The 20,679-nt window shown below is 38.3% G+C and overlaps 1 protein-coding gene across 5 annotated transcripts in view; it reads left to right on the top strand.

Annotated features, from left to right (window-relative positions):
• Nucleotides 1–20,679, top strand: part of LOC145668851 (uncharacterized) — a 695,269-nt gene that overhangs the window by 469,303 nt on the left and 205,287 nt on the right. For all 5 annotated transcript variants that reach the window (XM_081737057.1, XM_081737058.1, XM_081737061.1 and 2 more), the window contains one exon: nucleotides 8,350–10,787. In XM_081737057.1, the coding sequence (XP_081593183.1) occupies nucleotides 8,858–10,787 (1,930 nt within the window). In that variant the 5' untranslated portion in view covers nucleotides 8,350–8,857. The remainder of the gene's footprint in view (nucleotides 1–8,349; nucleotides 10,788–20,679) is intronic.

Here is a 20,679-nt window from a genome sequence, read left to right on the forward strand (position 1 = left end):
TGCGTTTCATTTTGGACGTAAAGGGCAATGGAGGCTAAATTTGGATTTAAGCGGCATCGGAAGTGTCACTGATTGTCTCAGTGATCCCGAAAACTGGATCCACAGTAATATCGGTCATTTATATATATATATATATATATATATATATATATATATATATATATATATATATATATATATATGCAGGTAGACTAACCTGAGTGCACAAATGTTCCCTTTCGTAAGCTGCCGAAAACGTGACTGTTCGTCTCAGCAACCCAGAAAGCTATGGATTCGACAATAATATCCGTCATTTTCCATCATTTTTAAATATCTCCCCTCCTCTAAGTTGCACCGCCAAAGTGAAACGATAAGAACCATCCCAGACCCCAAACCTCATCTATGTTGAAAATTTGATCGAGATCAGTTGGGTGATTCAAGAGTTATGATGTGACAAACATAATCACTTTCGATTTTATATATTAGATTTAAGATTTAATGAAAACATTTATGCAAAATTTCCCAGTTCCAAGGTCTAACAGTTTTCTAGATCTGGTGAAGGGTTGTAAAACTTTCAACTCTTTTTCCTCCTTTTCTGCCCTTTCCTACCCTTAGGGATTGAATTTTGTGAAATATTCTCAATCTCAAGTTTACGGTGTCCATTTTTACGAGTTCTCAGTTTGCTAGGGTAGACATTTTGGAAGGGCTGGCGATAAAGGTCATATTGTGAGTGTGTGGATTTATTTTATAGATAGGACTAAGTTACAATTGATTTCTAACAACTCAGAGTAATTGAATTGTTAGTTAAATTGATTAATAAATACATAGTTAAAGGTTATTTCGTTGCTAATGAAGGGAAGTCATCTTGAGGTAAATTCCTAATTAGAGCATTTAATTTGGAAGAGAATTTTAAATGACTACTTAATGAGAATTTCTAATAAATAGAAGGTTTCTTTCTTCCTTATTAAACTAATTACATTGACGTTGAGGTTAAATTAGACTATTTAGTAAAGCGTATTACAGAATTAAGGGATGATTTAAAAACAGCCATGATATACGGAGCCATTGCCTATATAGAAAGCACAAGGAAAAAGATGGAATCTTACCGAAATGAGAACGCTTTGCTGGATGTGTGGGGTAAGGATTGATTTTCATCTAATTTTAATTTAGCTTTCCTTTTAGTAGCGAGGCTATATGAGACGTTTTACTGGAGCTTAACGTGGGATTCGGAGCTCCCGCCAGGAATTGAACCCGGGTCTTCCTCACTAAAGGCGCGTACGCTAACCGCTTAGCCATGGGGAAGCTCGTATGGGATAAGGAAAAAATGAAATATTTTAGTTTAACATTCCGCGATTATGTCTTTTAGGCTAAGAGAAGCGGATGATAAGGGCAAGTGAATGAGAAAGTGGGAGAAAGCGGGAGTACCCCGAGAAAACCCACGGACACGATGTTGTCCACCACAAACTTACTTGGCCGGGGATAGAACCAAGGGACCCCACACGCCAAATCTAAGCGCTCTACCACTGAGCCACCATGGCCCGTATGAGGTAAGGACAAAGAGATGTGAGTGATGATGAGAGTGTAAGGGTAACAAGCACGGTTATAGAGGTATCTAACAGAATAAAAAAAAGAGAGAGACTGAAATGGTATGGTCATCAAATGAGAACAAACGATTACGTGGTCAAAAGTGTGATTGCAATATAAGTGGATGGAAAGAGAGGTGGAGGGAGAACAAGATGGAAATAGGTGGATATTGTTAAAAATGACTTCAGGGAGGAAGGTCTAACAGCGAAAGAATTCCGGGATAGGACATTATGAAGAAGACTTACCAGAAACGTCGACCATACATAAGTGAGGAAAAGACGGAGAGAAAGAAAGAAAGCAAAGCATATTGTAGGTATGCCACAGTTCATGGCACGCACGTTATCAGTCTGATTTCTACTCTTGCTTCTTCCTCCTGAAAAAGTTCTTACATTTATTCGACCGAGTGTCCCCACCGGGAATCGAATCTATTTGATTCGTATCATAATGATATAATAAATGGAATACTAAAGTTGATAAAATGGAAGTTGAATAATACAAACCGAGATGAATCAAATTCAGAAAATTTTGTTGAAATCTGTCCAGTAGTTACCTAAAAATAAAGTACCACACGCACACATATACTTCCGGATTGAAACTACAAGCTGCCTTATGCTTACGCTGGGAGATAAATTATATAGTCTTCTTTCTTTATTGCCACTTCAATAATGCCGTCATTTTAACACACATTAATTACTTTAGCATTTTACAGCTTTTAGGTACGTATATAATTATTGTGAAAAGAAAAATAACTGACAAGAGGCACGATATAATCTATGATTCAGTTGCAGCCTCATTATTATTTGAGTAAACTCCTTGATTTAAAATATATGTTAAATCATTATTAACGTTGCTGAATACCTACGTCGTCCTTATTTTTTTAATTTTAGTCCAGCATTTCTTAAGTCGTGATACGCGTACCACAAGTGGTACTCGAATTCTACACTATTGTGGGTCTCTTCGATTTAACTTTAGTCCTAAAAGACGAAAAAACAAAAAAGATAAATTAAAATAAAATAAAAATAAAGTTCAGGTAAATTTCGTATCACAAATTATAGTTGAGAGTTCCAAAAGGTGTGGGTTATACAAATAATACATTATGATGAAGATACCAAACCCCTAGCCGCGTTGGACTACCGCACCTCGTGAGACCAGCCAAGTCAAGCAGTCTGGATCTGGTCGCAGGAAGGATGGCTGACCATTCGTACTGACAGGGAACGGACATGAACATGTCATCCGGACATACGAATGAAATCTAGTCCATTCGATAAGCATAACAAAGGTATGTTCATGCACAAAAAGTTAGGTGATATGGACAATGGAGTAAGTGCCTGGGGCCCTTTAACCCTGTTAGTGTAAAGAAAATCGTAGACTCACAGTGAAATAGCTATTGCATCAACACTGTTCACCGGAATGTCATAGTTTATAGTTCATTCTCCTCAGCATGAAACAAGCTTTGCAGAGATGCTATGTATTGTGGCCCATAACGTACTTGTACAGGGAAAATTGGAAGAATGTCGGAAAAATTCCACCCCATCAACTTTCTACCCCGCTAGAGTGGCCCCGGGTAAAAGAACACAATCCAAATGTATCTCGAAAAATACTATAAGCAAGGGCACCTATCCTGGGGGGCCCAGGGGGCCCGGGTTCCCCAAAGCTCATGTGGGCCCCGTATTGTATTTATGAATATGCAATATTTTGCATAATTTGAATGCAATTTGTTTTAAAATCCTGATATATATATATATACCTTCTGTATCTGAATGCCCCCCCCCCCCCAATTTACAGAGAAATCGGCGCCCTTGACTATAGGGGATAGAAATGTGTGTAACAAGTTTTGTATTGATAGGCAGAACAGGATGAGAGGAAATCGTGTATTGTTATGCAAGCTTTTCCCTCATATCTATTCCGTCTATCAATGAACAGTGTTGATGCAATAGCTTTTTCACTGCGAATTTACGAATTTCTTTATATTAACAGGATTAATGGGCCCCAGGGACTTGCTCCGTTGTCCATGGCACCTAATTTCTTGTACATGCACCAGGGTTTGAAAAAACCCGGGCTTTTTTGAAAAAGCCCAACCCACCTGGGCCCATATGGGTTTTTTCGGGTATTTTCGGGTTTAATTGGGTTTTTTCGGGTTTAATCGGGTTTTTTTCGAAATATTTCAATGTCTTTGGGGTAAAAATGTTAAAAAGTGATTTATATTTCAAGATTGTCATTGTCACAACTTGCAACAATTTTCTACTTACTGGTTTTGAACAAAATGGCCGCCATTTTGAAATTTTGCATTCGATCGCCAAAAAAAATCTATACAGCAAATTTTGCATATCTCTTGCTTCCACCGTGAAAATTTCAACTTAAAAGACTGAAAATTGCGCTTCGTAGCGTGGATACTCGCTGTTTTGAACAAATGGCCGCCATTTTGATATTTTACGTTGGTATGCCGCTAAGATCTATACAGGAAATTTAGAGTGTCTCGTGCTTGTATTCTGAAAAATTTAACTTGAAAGGCCGATAGTTGTACCCTGTAGTATGTGTGGTACAGGCAGACAAACGAGTTGAGTTGATTTTGTATTTAACGTCCCTTTCAGCAGCGAGGCTATATGAGACGGGAACTACTGATTAACGTGGAATCCGAACCACATGAGCTCCCTCCGGGAAGCAAACCCGGGTCCCATGCCGAAGACGCGTACACTAACCGCATAGCCATGAAGGAACTCGGCAGACAAACGAAGGTACATCAAGTCATTCAGAAGCCTGACTGACGTTCGCCAAATATGAATACCAATAGGGGTCTATTAATTTAAAACAAAGACACAATTCATGTTGTATGAAATAAATAAATGTTTTAAAATGTCTTATATGAAATTAACACTTTCCAGCGTAAATAAACCTGCCATATTTTCTCCATGAGAATACTGGACACCTCAGATCCCCCCTTCCTCAACTTTCCAACACAATGCAATGAACTGTAGTCTGGTTATGAACAAAAGTATAATAGGCCGCGGTGGCTCAGTGGTAGTGTTCACTCTAGTGCATGGGGTTCCTAGTTCGATCCCAGCTCGTGCCAAGTGAGCTTTGTGGTGGACAAACACCTTGTGCGTGGGTTTTCTCGAGATTCTCACGTTTCCTCCCACTTTCTTCATTCCGTCATTTCATTCATTTCTCATCATCACCGTCACTTTGAGCATAGCAGGCATAACCGTGAGACTAAAACTAAAAGATTTCATTTTATTATTTTTTTTTCAATAATATACTAGGCGAAATTTCACTAGGCAGCAGCTGCTTTTCTCTGTTCGTCCCCTGCAATTAATTGTATAGACTGAAGATGCCTAAAAACTTAAGATGTGCTATAAAAATGCTTTAGAGGAAAATAATATGCAAATTATTTAAATCAGTGGTACAATCTACTTTCAATATTTTTCGCGCGTTTAGCAATATTTATTTACATGGCTGTCTCTGCCAAAATTACGTTCGTCAGTTTAATTTGATGAAAAGCTGATTTTGTTCCTTGTGTCGTGTGTAATTGTCAGGACCAGATTTACATTTTTCTAAGACCTGGACTAAAGCACAATTCTGTGCCCCTAGCCTCTGAAAAAGATTATAATTCTTGTTAACTTATCTAATGTGTTACTGAAGAAAAGGTTAGTCATCTTCCCTGTGTTTCTAAATGTAGAAACACTCAAACCTTTTTTTTATTTTTATTTATTTATTTATTTATTTATTTTATGTTCCGGAGAGTATCCGAGTTTTCAAGTGCAATGGAAAAAGTAGCATTGCAAATTTCGCTCGCTATCAAGTCGAAACAGGGTGGTGTTATAACTTCTTCGAAACTGTTACATGCAACAGCGTACTGTTCATTCACTAATTACAGGATTCCCAGCCAATGTCAGAATTTTTTGTTTTTCACTTTTCGAATAAGCTGATATTGATAGCAGAAATGGAACGGAGTTAAAATACGGGACATTTCCCTGTCCCGACTAAATTTACGGGGACGCGAGACACTCGGGCCCAAAAACGGGACATTCCCGTTTTTTATGGGACGTATGGCAGGCTTAAGCGTAAAATAAATAGTTTTATTGTTGAAGTATTCATTTCCGATCCTTCTGCGTTTAATTCGGGAATTCCCCGAGCACTTCTTTCACGGCGTGTACATCAAAACTTCCACTAGTACGGAAATTTGAACTCAGCACTTGAAATAGTAAGCGTTACATACAGGGGCGTCATTTAGGGGGACAGGGAGGGGCATTTACCCCCCTGAGTTTGAGATGTATATAGATTTTATCAATAGAATAGTAGTAAATCCGTGAAAAACGCGAAATTTTACTTATATCAAGGGGTCTTGCCGCCCCCCCCCAAGCAAAATCTGAAATGACGCTCCTGGTTACATAGTCTTCGGAACCCCGAGCATTAAGCTTCTTAAATTTGACAAGAATTTTTACGCTATTGTTGATTTAGATTCTACAGAATGCTTATTTGAATAGTAGTAACAAACGACTGAATTAAACTGTTATTGTTGGAAAACCAAATTTTAGTTGAAGAACCTTGTGTTTTACATCAAAGGTAAGAATAATACTAATAGTTTTACTAATGCATTTACATATGTACTATTAGTACCGGCACCTATGACCTTAAACCCATCAAACGGATGAAAACATTTTCTAAAGTACAAAATTGCTTATTTTACTTCAAATAGGCTATAAGCATAATCCATACATTAGTTTATTCTATAACTATCTCAAGCTAAGGTAAGTTTTTTTTTTTTTAAATTCATTTAGTGCATTCAGAACTTTATAAAGGTCTTATGTTGAATATTGTTGTATACCTTAACGTGAAAGCCTCTAATTCGCCCAAGGAAAGTCTAAAATCTGATAAAAATCACTTACAATGTGATCACCTTAGTTGTATCAATAATATACTAACACATAGGTCAAAAACCCAGGTGGGTTTTAAAGTGGGTTTTTTCAGGTGGGTCCAACCCGAAAAAACCCACCGGGTTTTTTCGGGCTGGGCCCACTTGGGCAAACCCTGACATGCACATATCTTAGTTATGTTTATCGAATGGAGTAGGTTTCATTCGGATGTCTGGATGACACGTTCATGTTTGTTCCTTGTGAGCAGATGATGTTGACATATCGGTGTCCACCCAGTGTCGTGAGGACAATTAGAAAGCTACTTGAAACAAAGAAGTAGTGAACATCGGTCTAGAAGTCTAGCGTTAACAGCAAATGTACCCGATGTACTGGTCATACATCAGCCCAAAAGCATGAGTGCCACAAGCGTGTTGGTAGGCATTGTTCGTAAGGACTGTTGCACCAGGAGTTTAGTTTTTCTTTTTAGTTTAGTTTTTTCGATTTAATAAGATAAAGATTATACTAACTGTAATAGTTTATACGTATATAATATTATAAAATATTTTTCATAGTCCTCAACTATTTAAAAAAAACTAATAAGTATTTTTTTCTAGTAATGTCAACATGAAATGAAACGAATTTTAATTAATACCACTTCAAGATGATAAATTTGCTTTCAAGGTGATCAGTGGGATCCGTGGAGTACGTATTCTAATCAATACAAATTGTCCATAGTTGAAAAAGCTTTCAGAAACTATTTTAGTCCATTTATTTACGTATTTATTTATGTGGAAAACTATATTTCTTTGGTCCGGGCGGTCCTAGATGGGGACACTCGGTTGGAAACAGGGGCGGATCCAGGGGGGCGATCGGGGCAACAGCCCCCCCCCAGAAGAGGAAACTTTCTTATTATATATATATATATATATATATATATATATATATATATATATATATATATATATATATATATATATATATATATATATATATATATATAAATAAAACCCCTCCCAAAGTTTGGAGCCCTTAAAAGTAGCAGTATGACAATCCACCGCCCCCCCCCCAAGAAGTCGGTCCTGAATCAGCCCCTGGTTGGAAAGGTGTAAAAGCCTTTCCGGCTCAGCTATCCAGAGTGATGTTTTTCTTCATTTATACCAGGTGAATGCTGGGATGGTATCTTAACATTAAGGTTCCAAGCCGCTTCCTTCTTTCCCCCCATTCACCACTTCTACGGCTAGTGTATTCACCGAGGGACGCATCCTTCATACGTAACAGGCTACAATGGTCATTATTCCCAAAATCCTGGAAAAATGAATTTGGATTATATACAGAGGTAAAAGTAGCGGGAGCATGTGGGGACGTCGTTCCCCCACTTCCAACAAATAACCATGACGTTCCACCACTTCTTAAAAGATACAATGACCAAAGTAGGCACGAGGGACGGTGTGACGTCATGCATCCCCCTACCTTTTCAGATCCACTTTTACCCCTGATTATATATGGACCTAACATTACTTAAATTGAATATTAGATAATATATTATTTAATTTAATTTTCATGAAGTAACGAACATTTAAGTAGATTTAAAGAAGATATCAGTAAAGTTCCAGTTCACTTAAAACAGAAAAATAATCCCGCTTCTATGTGAGTGAGTTAAAAGGCAAAGATACCACAGGCGTTCAACACTACTAATGTACAGGTCTTTTACATTATATATTAAGTTTTAGAGTTTGAGGTTATGAAAAAATATATATATATAAATTCAATTCACTGAATGTCAAAGGTTGCCTAATAAGTTACGTTGTATGCAGTTGACAAATCGCTTATTATTCAGGGTTGGTAACCTATAAACTTTTATGCAATCATGTTTTTGTTATCATGCAAACGCATTTATCTACAAAAAGGATTCCTTTTTCTCTTATCCTTGCAGGTAATCAGGAGCAGTGACATCTTGTAGACAAAGCAGGAGTCACAGGTCAACAGCTACAACGAAAACTGTTTCTTCTGGAAGTTACAGGTGAAATTTCCCTTCTGTCTTCACATATCCTCCCCACTTCCTCCAGCGAACAGACAAAAAAGTAAAAATAAAAAAAATAAGAGGAAAAAGGGGGGAACGGAGTACAAACGCCCTTGATAGAGTGCGTGCACTCATGTGTGGAAGGAACACCGTGTATGCAGTGGTGCAGTGACCGTGTCAAGTTCTCATGCATTGCTTACATTATAACTTTCTGAAGAGCAAAGCACTTGAAGAATTTCTAGTGTGTGGTGTCTGACTGATATATGCGCGGTTGGAAAGACACACACACATACACACGTGATTAGTTCATAGTTTGCAACCGACCGTATGTGTGTTCTATTTGTTGTCCCAGTAGAGTTACAGCCATGCTGCTGCGGCCTTTTTGCTGTAAGAAAAAGAAGAAAAGGCATAGTGTGGTTTTATGGTCCTCGGAAGTCCTTTGTCGACAATGAAGGTGGAAGAAGCACCTTCAGATTTCTGCGAAGTTCCGCAACAAACGACAAAAGTTACTGAAGATAGCAACCGGAAGTACTCCTCGCCAACAATTGCCGAAGAAATAAATTCCAGTAATGATAATGGTGATAAGAATTTGTCAGTTGTTCATTGGTTTGGCAGGGAAGCAGCTCATGGAAGCAGAATGGTTTGTGACATGATTGCGCCAGGCAATATGAGTGAGGACACTGATACAATTTCTTCATCTGGTACAAACAATTCTTCTTGTCAATCGAATTCCTCAGGAGGAGGTGAAAATTCTAAAAATGAGAAAGTTGGGAATAAAAGTGATGGGGATGAAAATGGAACTGAAACGCAAGATAGTGTTGGCGCCGATTTGAAATTCCCACACAGTGTGCCGTGTGTTTATGGAAATTCAGTTGTTGTAAGTGATTCTGACCTAAACGATGACGACTCGCTGAGCCCGCGGGCACCGCTTGCCGACAAAAGTGATCTAGAAGATTTCTTGGAGGACGAAACAAGTTCTTGTAGTAACAGTAATAGTATTGTCAAAACAACAACAACAATAGGTACAGAGGATAATCAAATAAGCCGAAGAGTGGCGACAAAAGACAATGGAATTGACGACATTGTAAGCCAATCTGATGACGGTGTGAATGAAAGAACAGAGGAAGAGGGGGAAGAAGAAGAAGAAGGAGCCTTCAGCATCCCGTACATTGACGATGAACCAAGTTCGTCTTTCCTGGAGGACTCGTCATCCATTGCTATTGAATGCCAGAAGATAGTGGGACTCCCTGACTTCTCCACCCACGCTAAAACTGCTGCTGAGTCGAACGGAGTGCCAGCGTTATCGACCGAGACCGCCACCCCACTTCCACAACAGAGCAGGAGCAGCTCGCCGTCGTCGACGCGGGGCGTTAGTAGCGAGCCGACCGCGGAACAGGTAGGGAGCAGTACAGTTTCCGTCGCCACGCGAGACACCGACGGATCAGTCGTCCCATCAGGAACAAACAACCCGGGGGCAGGTGTGACTCATTCCACCTGTTTTCCAAAACCTGCCCCTGGTAGTTGTGTTAAAGATGACATCGGTATACCACCATCATCTTCAGAATATGATAATAATACTCTCAGCATTACTCACAGTAACAATGGATCTAGTGGTGTAGTGATAACAGGTGCATCTGTCGTTGTTGTGGGCAATAATGGTATCAGTTGTACTACAGGGAATGGTGTACAAGAATGTGATAGTGTTATCCGTGCCGGTGATAATAATAATAATTATAATTTTAATAATGGTGACCCTGTTAGTGGTGATGATGAAGACAACAGTGGTGTTGATGCCGTGAATGAAAGTAATGCGTGTGTGCCCTGTGAAAACGATAATAGTAATAATAATAATAGTAATAATATCAATATTAACAACAACAGCATGCGTCAAAGGCCAGGGGAAACCGTTTCCGAATCCGGAAGTCAAAATAATGTAAATAATTATTCCTCATCGAAAGTAGATAATAAAAAACAGCACATGGCAAACGGTGTGGTGTCCCAACAACAGCAACAATCGGAGTGTAATGGTGACAGTTCGACGACGAAAACCTTAAAATCGGCCCTTAAAAGGGTCGACGCCGAGGGCGGTGGTAAGAAAAGCAAAGGGCGCAGAGTTTCATTCAATGAATCTCTGAATAAGTTCTTCGAGGCTGACTACGTGATTTTTGTGGAGGATGAAGAGGAACCGCGGCTAGTGAATGTTCGGGGATTTGATTTGAACTTCCCGGAGCTCTTTGCCTTTGAGCCCCCGCTTGAATTCATTGACCAAGTCACACTAAGCCCTCCCGAGGGATATAAGGATGTGGTCGCTAACCATTCGTCACAGGATGAGAGTCTCGGAGAAGAATCTGGTGAGTAAAATTGATTTTTTTTAAAAAAAAATCTTATATTAATTCTTCTTGTGTACCATGACTTTCTTAAGTGATTTTATAATGTGTTCCAACTGGTTTGAAAAAAATGTTTTCTATGTACTTTCTGAATCGTGTAAATAGGCCTATATCTTGTAAAGAGGAAAATGTGGTTTGTTTATAAGCGTCGTGGGTTTAGCATTACTTCCATTAAGTCCAATATGTATCCAAGTTTTTTTTTTTTTTTTTTTTTGAGTCGCATTTTGGCTGGGAATAGTGTACTTCAGTTTTTTTTTTTTTTTTATTGAAAGAAAGCCGGAATAGTCCCTTCAATACAGTGTCTGGTTGTGTATTCTTTTTTTCTTTTTGTTTCTTTCTTTTAAATCATCCCATTTCCGAGCGTAGGTCGTGTGGTGCTATTGTTTCCATTTTTGACAGATGTATTTAAGTTAAATACATCTGTCAAAAATGGAACGCAACAAACTCATAGACTCATCGCCGCTGAAGCTAAAGTTACCCATTGACTGCAATTCTTTGTTGAACCAGTTGTTATTATTAATGAACAGTTAGACAATATCACTAAGATCCTTAATGAAACATTTTCTCGATAGGTCTAGCCAAAGACCTACCTGAGACTGGAAATTTAAAAAAAAAATTTAAAAAAAAAAAACTTTTTCAATATCAAAGAAGAACATACAATCGATGTTGATCAGCCACTGAAAGACGTTAAAGAAATCTAGTTCACAATGTTAAACTCAAAAAAAGACCCATATGTAATACCCCCAAACTACCACAGTCTTCATAGGAAGAATATAGTTTATTATAGAGAGAAGCAGGTTTAAGTTATTGCAGAAAACAAAACATTCGTATTCGCTGAATACGCCGTAAATAACTTTTCACTTTATGCATGATCCATTTCTGAATTAGTGCAAAACGCCTGAGTCTCATAAATTGATTTGGTATTCGTTGTAGGGGATGACCAATTTTATTTGAAAATTGTCCATGTTTCTTTTAAGTCCCTGAAAGTGAAATAATAAATACTGTATAGACCTATATAGAATTTCATGGTGCTTTGCTTGTTCTCTGAAATATGTGTTTGCTAGGAGCGATGACATAACGACATCCCCCACTAATTTTTCTGTTTTGATTTGTACGTAACTCAAAAAGGAGCAAACGAAATTAACTTTTTTAAAAAAGTAAACCATTTAATATTAATAAAGTTTGGTTAAATTAACTCACTGTTGCTTGTAACATATTGTGCAGAAATTTGAATATCTAGGGGGGGGGTCACGATGGCTCAGTGTAAAGCGTTCACCTCTGATCCGTGAGTTTCTTGTGGTTCGATTCCAGCTAAAGCCAAGTGGGATTTGTGGTGAACAAACACCGTGTTCGTGGGTTTTGTCGAGGTTCTTCCGTTTCCTCCCACTTTATTCATTCCACCAGTGCATTCATTTCTCATCAACAGCGTATCCTTTAGCCTAGCCGGCATAGTCGTGAGACGTAAAACTGAAAGATTTTGGGAGTGGCGTCACAAACTGCACTCCCAAATTTCTGCCCTATATATATATATATATAAAACTAAATTTAGATACAGTATGGATACTTTTAAATTTTTGTATGTAAGTAACACAGGGTCGGATCCAGGACCGACTTCTGGGGGGGGGGAGGGCGGTGGGTTGTCATATTGCTACTTTTAAGGGCTCCAAACTTTGGGATGGGTTATATATATATATATATAATAAAAACGTTTCCTCTTCTGGGGGGATCCGCCCTGTCTTAGAAACCCGGTTGTTCAATGCCGCACTCACTGAAGCCCTCCTTTAACTTCTGCCTTAAGCCAACCAATTTCTACTTTGTATTCCCATTTCTGCGAGAGCCATCTTAATATTGTCCCTTCACCTGTGCCTAAGTCTTCCTAATGGTATTTCTTCGACTAAGTTTCCAGTTAAAATTTTGAAAGCGTTCCTACTTTCTTCTATTGTGGCTACATGACCTGTCTATCTGACGCTGCTAGACTTAATCATCCTAACAATATTAGATAAATGGAATAAATTATTCAGTTTCTCGTTATGAACTTTCCGTTAATTCGACATTTCCCTCTCTCTTGGGTCCAAATATTCGCCTCAGGATTTTATTTTCAAATATTTTCAGTCTGTGTGCTTCCCCCGAAGTAAGTGGCTTTGCTTCACAACCAATACAGCACAATAGGCGTAATTATCGTTTTATTTGTTTTAAGATTCAAATTCTTCGACAGAATTCGCGAAGACAAAAAGAGTTAGAATTGAATAATACAAATTCTTCGCTTCAGTCGATCTTTAATTTTTTCGTGGATGTGGGTTTGGTCTGTTAATGTTGATCGTTTTCTGTTTGAAAGTGTTCAGTTTGTCGAAAGTATTATTTGATATGATACTATTTGATTATTTGATTGCATTTTTTTTTTTTTTTTTTGTTGTTATATTTGACTTACGTGCTTATTTAGAAGAGAAAGAAGATAAGAAAAAGTAATTGAGATTCTTTAAAACTTCACTCAAATCTGTTCAATCTTAGATAACCAATTCGTAAAAGTTGTATAATTTTTCCTCTTCTTCACATTCAACATACTTGTCCCCTAGTCCAATCATGTTATCAATATGGTAGATGTTGCAATTAAACACATATCGGTAACATATATTCATGTTCCATCCGGAAATATATTGCAAAGTGTTATTACGAAGTAAATGTTTACTTTTTATTCACACAGTCATGTGACTAGCACGCATGGTCTCTAGGTGTAAATCCTGTTTAAGATGCGGGACTTGGTGTTAACCGAGTGTTGTGAGGTAATTGGGGAGCTATTTGAGTTAAGAACTAGCGAACTCCGGTCTTAAAAAATATCAGAGATGAGAGTCGGAAGTGCTGACCGTAGATCACTCAACGAAAGGCTCCTTCGTTGATTGTAGCCATGAAATCCAGTCTTAGATACTTTTTATAACCGAAGAGTAACTTATAAGTGCATAATAAGGCCTCGGTTTTAATTATATAGAAACTGAATTCTACACTTGCGTCATATTCTAAATTCCGATACAGTGGTACCTTGGTTTAAGAAACTCAATTCATCCCGAAAAGAGCTCTTTGCATCATAAAAATATCGTACCGGTATAGGGAATCAGATTTTTATTTATTAAATCTAGAGAATTTCTAGGAATTAATGCTTACATCATTAATTCCTTCTACGTTAAAAAAAAAGAAAAACTGCATAGAAGTATTCTTCTGTTTCTTGAAAAAAAAATGACGGGGAAAACACAAAAAAATCCATCACGTCAGGTTTTCTTGCAAATCAAGGGTGTACAACTTCGGTATATACCGTTAAACTAACAATCTTCTAAATTATTCTTTGTTGGTCCCGGGGAGCTCATGTGGTTCGGATTCTAAGTTAATCAGTGGGTCCACGTCTCATATAGCCTCGCTGCTGACAGAGACGCTAAACTCAAGAATCCAATCCAAGCTTGTATATTCTTGTAATCAACAATGCTAATAAGGAGTATAAAATTAGGGAAAATGTTGGGCAATGAGGGTGGGGGGAGAACAATGAGGAAATATGGATACAGTGGGGGGAAAGGAATTTCCACTATTGATGGGTCTTAAGCTGGGAACCGATCGAGAACCAGCAGAAGTATGACATAAGAAGAAAAAAATTCACAGGTGAGGGGAGTGACTACTAGACGTTTATTGTGGCCTCGAGTAACGTAGTCGCTAACGCTCTCGCCTTTGGTGCGAGCGGTTCCAGGTTCGATTCCTGGTGGGAGTATTCGGTCGAAAAAGTGTATAAAGCTTTTTCAGGCCAGTCATCCTGAATGAGGTTTTCCTCCTTCACACCAGGCAAATGATGGGGTGGTATCTGAGTTATAGGTCACAGGCCGCTTCCTTCCTTCCCCAATCCTTTCCTCTCCTCCCTTTCCCCGGATAGTGTACCCGCCAAAGGACATCATCGCTTATACGTGACGAGTTAAATGGCCATAAATGCCGAAAACCCAGAAATCTAAATCCTAAATCCTACTGGACGTTTATCAATTACAAATGCAATCCTGTTTTTTGTGTTAATGAGACGGTTTCTTTTTTTTTTAATAATCAGTGTATTATACCCCCTTATTTTGCAAGAAAACTGTACCTAATGAGGGAGAATGATTATTTTTCGGACTTAACGGAATAACCGGTGAAAGAAATTCCTGCAGCTGACAAAAACTTAAAAAATAATTTTAAAAATGTAAAAATGGACACACACAAACAACTAAGCATTCTCTCACGCAAATTTTACCACGCTCGTTCGTCTAATATCTAAGTTCTTATATTTTTAGTGAATATATTTATCTTGTAACTAGGATCACTCTCAAAAGAGAACTCTCCCATAGGTCGGTGTGCAGTTATATTATGTATTTTCTACAGCTATTTGGATAATATCTGTATAAGAAACAGTGACAGATTAAACTGCGTATAATCTAGATAATATACACTAAAATGTGTCGTAATAAAGTATGTTAAAATATGCTGAATAAATGGCAATATCAAACTACTTTTTGCTGTGCTATTTAGTACAATTCATTCCATTGGTTAGTGCACATATATGTTTTAGTATGACATGTGATAATGTATTATTTCTTGATTTTTATCTACCTTGTCACATGTTAAAACTGAAAGGAAAAACACTTCAAGTTGCAGGATTTCTGAAGAACTTTCACATCGAGATAAAGATTTAAAATATAATATGTATTATGCTTTTTCTTTCTTTCTGTCTTCTCTTTACTTGTTTCCATTGGTTCTCCATAGAACTGAACTGTTTCAGGGTTAAATTAGCTCAGTGGAGATCGATGTGGTGTAGTCGAACGGCCAGACGATTTTGAGACGAAACTTAGGGAATTCTGCCTCGGAAGAGCATGGCCATTGTTAACTATCTTCGAGGTTACTGTGTTCGTGGCCCTGTCGACTTAGGTAAAACTTCTGCAGTGTGAGAAAGAATTCAGTAAGTTGTTTGTAAAATAAAATGGTAGGAGGCTCCAACTCTAATGCGAGGTACCTCTGGTTCAGTCCTAGGTCATGTTAGTTTGTGGTGGACAACATTGTGTCCGTTCAGAAAATGGCTATATACTCCTTATCACTTCTTTCTGGCAACAACTTGTAGTGTAATTTTACCAATTTTAATTCAGTTTAGTTTTCGTTGACGTAAAGAGAACGAAATTCTCTATACAATATTGAAAATTGTTTTCCAGTTGGTCAATTCGTCCGGAAGTTATTGAGAAAAGTAATGTTTGCGGACCAATTGATCAATTAAGAAAACAGTTTTCAATATCGTACAGAGAATTTCGATGTCTTTACGTCAATGAAAACTGAATTAATATTGTTGGACTTGCACAGAAGTTATTGACCAAGGAGGCGGTAAGAGTGGTTTCAAGTAAACCCATTTTTACTGATGATTGTAGGGATATTGTTCCATTAACTGTAAGCAAGCAGTTGGCTTAAACGTACGTGCAGTGCAGTACATGAGCTGTCCAAATTATCTCTCATGGGCGGTGCCTTGATGATTTTGTTACGTTATTGCTATTAGTACAAGGACATTTTTAAATGTATTTTTCCTCTTATCTCACTTACTAATATGCTGTCCGCAGTTTTCATCGTGGAAGAGGGTCATCGAGTATTTGATAGCACCAAACTACAAGCTATGAAATCCGTCACCCATATTATGTAATACTCAAGGTCATTTGTTTTTATTTATAAACAAACAGGGGCTCAGTTGTACAGCGTTTATCTCTGGCGCGTGTGGTCCCTGATTCGATCTCCGACCAAGTAAGCTTGAGGTGGACAATATCATGTTTGTGGGTTTTCTCGGGGTACTCCTGCTTCCTTCCACTTCTCATTCCACCATAGGGTCGTCTCTTTTAGTCTAAAGGGAATAATCGTTTGATATTAAACTGAAAGAAAGTTTGAAAAATCTCACAAAGAACAACAACGATGTTCCTTGAAATTTGAACGTATTACGGTGTTTGGATTCCATCTTAAACTGTAGGCCGTCTCCATATGGCCTCGGTGCTAATATGGTTGCTAAAACTCTTAATTTTAGTTTAGCGTTTCACGATGATGCACCTAGGGTAAGGAAGAAAGTGATCATGATAATGAATGAAGGAAGTGGAAGGAAACGAAAGAACATAAAACTCACGTTTACGGTGTTTGTCCAGCACAAAAGCAATAATACTTGTTCTACAACAAAGTAAACAATCCACATTGAAGAATTACAGTGTGATCCACTCAATGGCGTCATTTAGAGTTTCAGGGGGACAATTTAATTCCTCTAAGAGCGGACCCACGGGAGGTCTACTGGTTCCAGGTTCCAGACCCCCTCCTAAACTTCGTTGAGTTGAGTTGAGTTGAGTTTGAGTTTAACGTCCCTTTTCAGCAGCGAGGCTATATGAGACGTGGACCTACTGATTAACGTGGAATCCGAACCACATGAGCTCCCGCCGGGAATCGAACCCGGGTCTCCCGCGCCAAAGACGTCCTAAACTTCGTTACTCGACTAACATTTGTACACTTTCTTAACGTAATTATACTTGTTTAACAGAGAAATGATTCATATAGGCTAAAGATTTGATTTTACATTTCATGTGTACTCTTACTTTACCTATAAAAATAATTTAGTTCTATCAGATTTTCTAAGAATATAGGCGGCAGTAATAAACAACAATTACTTATCATCTAACACACATAGATGAATTGGAACCCCAGAAAAGAACTTTGGGAGCTCCTTCGTGGATAAGCACTTAGCGTACGCGCCTTTGGCATGGGAGACCCGGATTCGATTCCCGGCGGCAGCTCATGTGGTTCAGATTCTACGTTAATCAGTAGGTCCCGTCTCATATAACGCTGCTGAAAGAGGCATTAAACTCAAAATCAACTCAACTAAATAAAAAAAAAAAAAAAAAAAAAACAGTGGACCCATCACTACAAAAAATTCTGGGTGCGCGCTTGAATTCTCTCCTCCGAGTTCGACAAAATATATATATATATATATATATATATATATATATATATATATATATATATATATATATATATATATATATATATATATATATATAATATATGATTCTGCATATATCGGAGAGTCTTGTCCCCTCCTCCAAGTGCCTTACCACTGGTCTAGCGTGTGCCTTTGGTGCATGTAGTCCGGGCTTCGATTCCTGGTGCGAGTGCACAAAAATTGATTTCTCAACCATTCACTTTCATTGATCATCCGGCTCCTTTAGCCTAAAGGGCATAGTTATGGAACGTTAAACAGTGGCGGATCTAGCCTGGGGCCGTGGAGTCTAGGACTTCCGGTTTTTTAAGTTGGAAAAATAATTGAAGCTATTATTTATATATTTTTGAAAGTTTACACTAAGCATTGCATTTTATTCTTTATTGGAAAATTTTTAAAACATGAAATATATTTTCAGTTGCACTTTTTCTGTTAAGCAGTGTATAAAATAATCCTTGAGGTCTGCGATGTCAATGTCCAACCTAGCTACGAGTATATTATCCATCGGGAGAATGTTAAGTTGAGAAGTTCTTCAGGACCCATGAAAAATTGTAAACTCATGATATGCATATCATAATCTGGGTTCTAGCTGCCCCACTTCCGTTTTTCATCTTGTAGATCCGCCACTGACGTTAAACTAAAAAAATAATAATAATAATAATAATAATAATAATAATAAATAAAATGATTCCCCTTCCCCCATCAAGCTAAACTGAAATAATGCTGCTGGGTCTATTTGCAACAAACTCCGGAAAAAGTTGCCATCGACCACTTTTGTTCACAGCAATAACATTAGGAGTTCTCGTCGTTTGAACTCTCAAGAAAAACATTTGTGGCGTAGCAGCCAACGAAGAGCGATTATCATGTGCTCAAATTTTGTAACCAAACTTGTCATTGCGACATATTTTAAGAACAACTTTGAAAACCGAAAAAGAAAACGGGCGTTTGTTCTTGGTCGTTCTGTGTACCAATAGCATGATGTGTATTGAGTAAATATTGTCGCTTACACAGTACTCTGTTTTCAAGTTTACACTGTACATGCATTATGTAACCACAAATGGTAGACGGATTACCAGCGTAAGCCTTATAACAGCAGTGGAAAAGCTCTAAAGCAATGGACAGGTGTAGACGACTAGTTCTGCCCATATTTTCTCCTCTAGTAGATAATCTCTGCAGTATTAATGGCTGGAGCTGGAGTGTTGTGTCAATCGTTATGTTCTCTGCAGTGACATTATTTCTTGTTATAGTATCTGAAAATGACTGTTTGGATATCCGAAACGCTTTACATACAGATTTGTAGTTTTCTCTGGTTCTCAATTATTCCTAACCCTCAATTATTAGTCTGCCCTGGAGATAGACGGGATAGGCCTATATACACCCCAGATCCATTTTAAGCACGAAGTAGAGGTTTTGCAGCTCTCGAATCCATGGTTTCAATGAATCCGCTGAGAAATTTTATGATTAATGCATTTAAAACAAGTATCAGTGCCACATGTACACCACGTGAAGGAGTTTGGTTTGTATGGCGTGATATTTTCGTACTTAATATTGGAACCGGAAGTGGTAGATTTGTACCACTATCGATTGAAATAGGGAGATTAGAATGGAGATGGAATATATTCTTAGGACGCGTACTTGATTGCAGAAAGCAGCTTCTCGCTATATATTACCGTGTTTACTCCATACCGATCAGCATTAAAACCGGAAGTGGTAATTTCTGCCACTTTTGATTTGAATATAGGGGTGAGGGAGGAGATATTACCTATTAGTAGAACGCTAAATTGATTTCAACTATACCTTGTCGATTTTGCTCTGTTTATCGATATTCAAACCGGAAGTTGTAGTGAATTTCTATCACTTCCGGTTTTAGTAGAAGTTTATGGAGGGAAATGAAGTGTATTCTTGGAACGATTAACCGATTTCAGGAAACCGCTTCTCGTTATCTATTACCATCTTTTGCTCTATAGCGACCAACGTAAAAACTGGAAGTGGTTGATTTATACCAGTTCCGCTTTGAATATAATGGCCACGAACGAACTCGATTCCTAATTCCTAACACTCTATATTGTGGTCAACATTGTAGCTGAATCATCAAGTACTTCTTGAGTTGTTTTTTTTTTTTTTTCGTCTCTTGGACGAATACACATACAGAGTAAATACAGGGTGTCCGAGAAGTCCCCAACCATTTCTGCGAAGGAGCACTCAAATTCAAATGAAATGTTTGTAATATCAAAGAAGACACCGTAAGTCAACAAAATCACAGCAGTTCGACATGGCCGCCCTTCATATCCAAGCAAAGTTGCCATACCTCCACAGTGCACCTGAACACACGCTGGAGCATTACTAGGGTAATTGTACGCACTGATGCCGAAATGCATTCACGCCAAATCCTTAATCTTCACCTTATACAGCGTGGTCCGGAAGTGGGCGTACCCCTAATCTTCGAAGACAGTGTTAATGGGCATTCTTACCAGGGGATGCTTGATGAGTGGTTGGTGCCTCAAGTGGAAGAAAATGGTATCAAAGACACTGTTGTAATACAGCAGGATGGAACACCAGTGCATTTCGCAATTCACCTGCGTAATTACCTGAATCAGACTTTCCTGGCCGCTGGATTGGAAGAGGTTATGCATTCTCACTGGCTCCCTTTGCCTGGCCTCCAAGAAATCCCTATCTGACGATACCAGACAATGTTTTCTGCTGTTTCATAATGCAATAAGTAAGAAACTCTCGATATCACACAACGCAGGAATTACGAGCAGCCGTGGAACACGCTTACACCCTCGTGACTCCGGAGTATCTCCGCAAAACATCTGCGAGAACTTGGCGCAGAATTCAGCTGTGTTACGA

The sequence above is a fragment of the Thermobia domestica genome, chromosome 13, assembly GCF_964235325.1.
Source record: "Thermobia domestica chromosome 13, izTheDome1.hap1.1, whole genome shotgun sequence".
NCBI lineage: Eukaryota > Metazoa > Arthropoda > Insecta > Zygentoma > Lepismatidae > Thermobia > Thermobia domestica.